The 8,082-nt window shown below is 39.4% G+C and overlaps 1 protein-coding gene across 2 annotated transcripts in view; it reads left to right on the top strand.

Moving 5' to 3' along the window:
• The window catches only part of LOC107646602, a 24,441-nt gene extending 16,359 nt beyond the window's left edge, over positions 1-8,082 (top strand). Inside the window, exon 2 of one of the 2 annotated variants that reach the window (XM_016350777.2) lies at positions 7,803-8,082. In XM_016350777.2, the coding sequence (XP_016206263.2) occupies positions 7,803-7,923 (121 nt within the window). In that variant the 3' untranslated portion in view covers positions 7,924-8,082. The remainder of the gene's footprint in view (positions 1-7,802) is intronic. The other variant, XM_016350779.2, reaches the window with a different exon arrangement.

Below are 8,082 nucleotides of genomic sequence, written 5' to 3'. Positions count from 1 at the left end.
TCCTCTTCATTCCTCCTTCTTTTCCTTGGGTTGTCTGACCTGTCTTCCAGATATCTGTCTAATCGGCCTTCTCTGGCCAACTTTTCTATGACATTCTTTAAGTCGTAGCATTCATTGGTGGAATGTTCATAGAGCTTATGGTACTCATAGTATTCAGTCCGATTTTCTCCCTTCTTATGTTTAATTGGGTGAAGAGGTGGGAACTTTTCTGTTGGCATATCTCTCTGTAAACATCTACTAGAGAGACTCTTAAAGGGGTGTAGTTGTGGTACCTCTGGGGCTTTTCTGAGTTTTGGTCGTCCTTCTTTTTAGGTTTTTTTTTCTTTTTTTTTTTGGAGATGGATAGGTTGGGTTGGGTTGTGGAAAAGGTTCCTTTAGTCGGAAATTCTCTTCCATGTTGATATATTTCTCTGCCCTTTCTTGGAATTCATTCAGAGAAGATGGAAGCCGCTTAGATATTGACTGGGAGAATGACCCTTCTCTAAGGCCATTGACCAATCCCATGATCACGGCTTCAGTAGGGAGATTTTGAATCTCCAAGCATACCTTGTTGAACCTTTCCATGTAGTCTCAGAGGGTTTCTCCGGCCTCTTGCTTGACTCCTAGCAGGCTCGGGACGTGCTTTGTTTTATCCTTCTGGATGGAGAATCTGGTTAGAAACTTCCTTGCCAAGTCGTCAAAGATAGTTACCGACCTGGGGGGGCAAGTTGTCAAACCACTTCATTGCCGCTTTGGTCAGAGTTGTTGGGAAGGCTTTGCAACGGGTAGTGTCAGAGGCGTCAGCCAGGTACATCCTGCTTTTAAAGTTGCTGAGATGGTGCCTTGAGTCGGTCGTCCCGTCATAGAGATTCATGTCAGGTGTTTTGAAGTTTCTGGGAACTTTGACCCGCATAATCTCTTCTATGAATAGGTCTTCCCCACCTAAGGGGTTGTCTACCCCATCTATTCGGTTACTTCGATTGCAAAGGTCGGCTTCTAACTTCAGGAGCTTTTCTTCTAGCTCCCTTCGTCGTCTTACCTCTCTTCGCAGCTCTCGTTCCGCTTCTCGTTGTCGCCCGGCCTCGTACTCCAGCTGTTCTAGCCATTCTCGTTGGCCACGAAACATACCCAATATCTCAGCTGTTTGTGGGGTTCTTCCTCTTTAGGGTGATGGATTTTCGAATGGATCTGCCTTGGCTGGGGGTTTGCTGATGGCCCTTCCCCATGAGGACCATGCATTTGGTATGGTGAAGGTAGTATAATGGCGTTGCCCTCTGGTTAGGATTCAGCTTCAGATTTAGACGCCGTGTGGCCGTCTTCATACTGGAGGTCCACCATTATCAGAAGGTGAATTTCAAGTCTCCGGCAACAGCACTTTACCCAACCCACAAAAAATCTTACCCGCACCTTATCTGTTGCGAGTCAGATTGACAACCCTACCAACTACGGATCGAATTGACAACCTTACTCAACCAGATTGGGTCGGATTAATTACCGGCAGATAAAGTACATGTTGCCACCTCTAACTACAATATATAGTTCTCACTTCTCACTGTTAAGGCTTGCCAAAATAAAATATTCCAAAACAACAAAACTAACAAGTTAACATATTCATCAATACAGTAACTCCACTAATGAAGGAGGGTGACTTTGGCCGTTTGGGGGTCAACTATTGGAAGACTGAGCTCTGCAAGTTTCGACAGCAAGTAATTTGTCAGATCTGTTGAGGAAAAGAGCAGTAGTGGTGGGGCTCCGCCTAGAGGTTTGCGTCGGTGAGAAGAACAACGACCGGCCACCGTCGTAGGCGGAGGTTTGCGATCCATCAAGGAGTAGCGGCAGTGATGGACTCCAATTAAAAGAAGGAACAGCAACCGGCCATCATCGTAGGCAGAGGTTTGCGATCCATCGAGTAGCGGCAACGATCGACTCCGATTAAAGGCAATCGTTAACGTCATTCACTGTAACTCCCGGAGAGGTGTCATTTTGTAGACTTTGTGTGTCACTTATCAAGTTTTTTATCCCCTTTCTTTTTAGTCGCCGATTGTTCAAGTTCCAATCAAATTGTCATAACACATGTCTATTTTTAGTTGTATCAATTAATTTTCTCATATACAAAAGTCCATTTATATAGGTGAAGACTCACCTAAAGTATCTTCATATGAAATTGATAATCGAAAATAATTTAATTAAATTTATCAAATTATCGTCTTAAATTTCCTTTATTCGATTGTCATCTCATTTTTATCAACACGAGCAGCAGCTACAATGGACGGGAGTCGGAGATGCTCCATCATTCGAGACCTTCATTCTTCTCTTTGAAGACGGCGTGGTAGCAGCACATGCGATTATGGAAGCGGCCTTCTTGAAGAGGCGCCGCATTCTTGAAGAGGCGAGATACAAACTCTTGTTCTTGCTTATACTTGGGTTACGCCTAATCAAAAAATAAAAGTGAAAACTCAGGTATAGTTAATTTTACGTAAAGTTGATAATTAAGAATATTAAATGATTTGATTAATTTGACTAAACTGCACTTAAGTTTCTACCAAAGATGGAACTAGATGAAATATTAGAAAGGAACAAAAAATATTTATACAATAAAATAAGATTAAAATAAAATTTTAAAGATAGACTAAACTAAAATTTACATATAAAATTATATGTAAAAAATTAAAATTAGGGGAAAGCAATAGCCCCTTTTCTTAGTAGGTAGCTCCGCCGCGGACTACTATTAACATTTTGAGAAAAGGACAAATAGGTCCTTGACTTTTTGCCCCGTGGACATTTTCGTCCCTGAGTATTTAAAAATACTTTTAAATCCCCGACCTTCACAAATCTTGGACGGATGAGTCCCTCCGTCGAATTGCCTCCGCCAGACTCGCCGGAGAAGTCTGATGTGGCTCTCGTATGGATGACGTGGCATGACTGGTTGACACCTGGACTGCTGACTGGAAAGCTACATTACAAAATTGGACAAATAAGTCCCTGCACCACTAAACTACGTCGTTTTGATTTCATCCCTAATCCTTAAATTGATTGCGTTTCTTTCTGGAGGCCAGTGTGAGGAGCTCAACTTGCATCAACCATGGCTGCTATACCTCAATCCCCTCTGTTTTTGATAAGCTTTATATATGCTTAGAAGCATGCAAACGGGGGTTCAAGAGTGGGTGTAGGCCATTGATACATCTTGATGGCTGTTTTTTGAAGACTTATTACGGTGGACAATTCCTCACAGTAGTGGTTCAGGATGCAAATAAACAATTTTATGTGATTGCCTACGGAGTAGCTAGGTCTGAAACTAAGGAATCCTGGAAGTGATTTTTGACTCTGCTCCAAGAGAATTTGGGGGATGTGCAGACTCATGGTTGGAACTTTATGTCCGACCAACAAAAAGTAAACTTGATAACTACTTTATGCCCTGGCATAGTGTTATGTAATTCTTTAATGATGAGTGTTATTGAATACTAGATTATTTCTTAGTAGCTGTATACAACTGCTGCTTTACTTAATATGAATTAGTGCTGTTAGTTTAGTATGAATGTACAACTGCTGCATAACTTGATATGAATTAGTGCTGTTTTACTTGCTATGTATGTACTACTGCTGCATAAATATAAAAATTTATAGAGATATCAGTTAAAGTTATAATCAAAGAAAGTTACTGCTGCATAACTTGATATGAATTAGTGCTGTTTTACTTGCTATGTATGTACTACTGCTGCATAAGTATAAAAATTTATAGAGATATGAGTGAAAGTTATAATCAAAGGAAGTTACTGCTGCATAAGTATAAAAATTTATAGAGATATAAGTTAGTTATAATCATAGGAAGTTACTGTTGCATAACTTGTTATAACTTGTAAGAATGTACTTACTATGAATGTACTACTACTGCTGCATAACTTGTTATACTCGTAATGAAGATTATTGAGATAAGAGTTAATGTTATAATCAAAGCAAGTTAATTAGTTAGTTACCAATCGTGACATGCTATATACGTTGACTTCTTGATGATATAATCAAAGCAAGTTAATTAGTTAATGTTATAATCAAAGCAAGTTAATTAGTTAGTTTCCACTATAACTCTGCTGTACATACTATATATATATAGCAGCATGTACTTCTAATCATGTAACTTCTACAATAATTCAATCCATGTAATCTTTATTAGTATATTCCTTTCTTTTGCAAACTCTCTGAACTCGTATCAAATAAAATTGTATCGATTATTTTAGATATTTATGAAAATTTTTAATTAGTTATATATTATAATTAAAAACTATCTAAATAACAATTAGGTTTCATAAAAATTCAATTTTTAATACTATGTTCTTGGGTAGCAAATGTATGATGACTGCTGTGTTACTTGATATGATTGTGTAACTGCTATGTAGGGATTGTTATCTGCATTGAAGTCAGTTATGCCAAATGCTCATCACCAAAACTGTGTGATGCACATTTGAAAAAAATTTATCAACTGTTTTAAGGACTTCTAAGGTAACTTGCAGTAAATGTGACTCAGAGGGACATAATTACAAGACATTCAAGGATGCTCCATCTAACCCCAACTGAAAATCTAAGACCAAGAAGTCTAAAAAAGGTGGGACAAGTCAGTCACTATCACGGTCAGCACCAAAAGATGATGTTAATATTGTATTTATTCTTAGTAATCTGGATATATGGTGTATATATATGTTTAGTTCAATATTTGATAATTTATATAGTAATGATCAACATTGGTCAATTTAATTGGACAGGATGCCCCTAACACCCAAAGTGCTCCATCTAGCCAGGCTGCTTCTAGCCAGGCTGCATCTAGCCAGATTCCAGATGTAAGTTTTATATATTATTGTGAAATGTTGACCCTTTAAACTGTTATTTATCCTAAGTCTCATGAATACTGTCTTATGTATCACAACCAGGTTCCAAGTGCTGTGGCAGCAACACCAAATCCTGTAACACCAGCTTCCGTGGCAGACCAACTCACAACCAGAGATACACCATTTAGGCCTCCACTTCAAGTTCCATCCACAGCTCACCAAACAGTTCAACCAAAAACTTCAAAAATCAGGCCCAAACAGAAGATATTCAGGCCACCTGCCCCACTTTGTCCCAGTTCACTCACCTCCAAGTCAGCCTGCACCACCACAGCTTCAACCACAAGGTGCTCCACATAGCCCACAACCATCTCAAGTCAGGCCAGGACCAAGTACAACAGCTTCTAAGGAGACATTGGCAGCAGCAAGCATAGCAACAACAAGACTGTTCAAATTCATTCCTAATCCACCATCCATCAATCCAAAAACATGAAGAAATATGACACCTTGGGCATCCCACTATGCCTTGTAATAGCATTTAGGAAATTTGACTGTGAGAACAATATTTTTTTGGGAGAATTTGTTTTTTTTGGAGAAGCTCTTAGGATTTTATAAACTGTTGCAAACTTGTTAGGTGTTTGAGGCTTACTTTTGTGATGTTAAGCTTCATAATACTAGACACTTAAACAGATTTGTTCTTTTTGGGCAGCTTTTAGAAAATTTAAGTGTCGCAAAGATGTTTATATAACTTTCCATATATGTTATGTGTTCATGTATACAACTTTCATGCCTACTTTCCTCAATCATTTAATGCTTCTTTAGATATTGACAACATAATTTCAACAACCTACTAATATCATAACTTTAATTGCATTTAGATAGATAATATGATATATAAATTGCCTAAACAGCATGTTTCAATACACAACAAAAACCTGGATTAACACATTTTTCTACTCTACTTTCTAAAATTCATTTCTCAATCACTAAATACATAAAAAAGCAGCCACAATTGCACATACAATTATAACAATACAACAAGCTAACGGGTTTTTTTTCTTCTCTAACACAGTAACCTTCTCCTCCAGTACAGCCATCCTATGACAAAATTCCTCTTCCTCTTCAACAACTTCTGCCTCTTTCTCAATCAGAGGTCTTTTATCAAAGATGCAACCATTGCTTCCCATTCTAGCAAGATGCTCATCGACCCAAAGAAAAAACTTGCAATGCAGTTGGTTTCCCTGTCAAAATTCCCAAAATAATGTACTATATCAAACCATTCAAACAGAACAAAATTCCCAGGTTTTTTTTATCTTACCTTATAGAATGGGCAACACAAAAAGACTCTGTTTGGGTTGCTAATCGTCTTCGACATATACATTATCGCATAAACTCCACAGAAACATCTCGGGGCGACATCGTCCTTTAGGTCTCCGTCGTGCACAACACAAGGGTCTGAGCTTGAAGCAAAATTTTCTTCTCTTACTCCTCTGCGGCTTCTTCTCGATGTTGCTAATGCTCCATTAGCAGCCATGGTTGATGCAGGTTGAGCTCCTCACACTGGCCTCCAGAAAGAAACGCAATCAATTTAAGGATTAGGGATGAAATCAAAATGACGTAGTTTAGTGGTGCAGGGACTTATTTGTCCAATTTTGTAATGTAGCTTTCCAGTCAGCAGTCCAGGTGTCAACCAGTCATGCCACGTCATCCGCACGAGAGTCACATCAGACTTCTCCGGCGAGTCTGGCGGAGGCAATTCGACGGAGGGACTCATCCATCCAAGATTTGTGAAGGTCGGAGATTTAAAAGTATTTTCAAATGCTCAGGGACGAAAATGTCCGCGGGACAAAAGGTTAGGGATCTATTTGTCCTTTTCTCTAACATTTTTCATAACAAGCTCCCATCACCTAATAGAAAATGTCACATGTCAGCACACTAGTGACTGGTCAATTTGTGGGCACCGTTAGCCACGAAAGTCCATGCCAGCACAGAGCTCCCTTATATTGTTTGATGCTCACAACCTACATTTTACATAATGCAAGCAGCTGGAAATGGCATGGCCTACTCGTAACTCGTTGGAACAAGAGACTTGTTGTTGAAACCCCATTTTAGTTTGTATTTGATAAACTGTAAATAAAGATCGATCGTATGCTTTTATTTTATTTTTAGTTTGAAAAGTTAAGTGTGCTCATGACGATATTTTCAAGATTAATTTGTGTCTTTTAACAACTCCTACCTTTTATCAATTTAAACCAAGACCCACATAACACCACACACGTACACCTTCCAATTTGAACAGAAAGCTACCACAGCCAACGTGAACCCTTAATCACTGCAACAAAATCGGCATATTTAACAATTATCCCACACATACCTATTTTGGGTATATAGATGCAACGAACAACTGAAACTATAAAAGCCCACCCTAGTTCCCTTTTTCAATCAAGGCAAATCTTTTGCCCTGCCTCTTATTTCTTTTGAATAAATTTAATAATAATTATTTTCCAAAAGAAAAAGAAGACAATGGCTTATAACAATAGCCTTCTCCTCATTGTGACACTCTCCTCTCTCCTCCTTTCAGGCCATGCCTATCGATACACAGGGATGTCAATCTGGTTCACTAATCCAGCCCCCGCCCCGGCCCCCGGCCCGGTCACCGCTGAACCCACCAATCCAGTTAACGACTTCTTCAGCGGCTTGAACGACAACCTCAACCTCGACCTTGGCCTCAACCTTGAAGGTGATGCAAAATCCAAGGCCCAGCAGATCGCGGATTTCTGCACTGGCATCCAGAACCCTGATTTCTGTGCCGAAACCATTGCACCATTCGTGAAGGGGAAATTTGATCCAATCAAGGCCCTTGAAACTCAGATGAACGCCGCCCTCAACCATTCGTTGGAGGTTGTGGCGGATATCGCAAAATCACTGAAGGACCACACCACCCCAAAGAAGGCAATGGCTGCTCTGTCCATCTGCAAGGAGTGCTACGACAATGCAGTAGATGCCATCATCTCCAGGAGCCATCAACCCTATTTGCAAAGAGGCTCTTAATGCTGCTAGTCAATTTATTTCAAAGTCCTTGGTAATCTTCGACGCCTCGATCAATAACCAGAACAATTTCCTTTTTTAATTAATCTAATCAATATTGGAGGTGGAGGAGGAGGAGGTGCACATGGTAGCCATATATATGGCTGCTAATTCTTTATGGTGTATCATCGTTGTAATTAATTTGTGAGATGTAATCTTTTACCAACGAAATACAACAATATATATTGAGGAATTTTTATTA

The sequence above is a fragment of the Arachis ipaensis genome, chromosome B06 (genome assembly GCF_000816755.2).
Source record: "Arachis ipaensis cultivar K30076 chromosome B06, Araip1.1, whole genome shotgun sequence".
Taxonomy (NCBI): Eukaryota; Viridiplantae; Streptophyta; class Magnoliopsida; order Fabales; family Fabaceae; genus Arachis; species Arachis ipaensis.
This window is presented reverse-complemented; position numbering and strand designations above follow the sequence as displayed.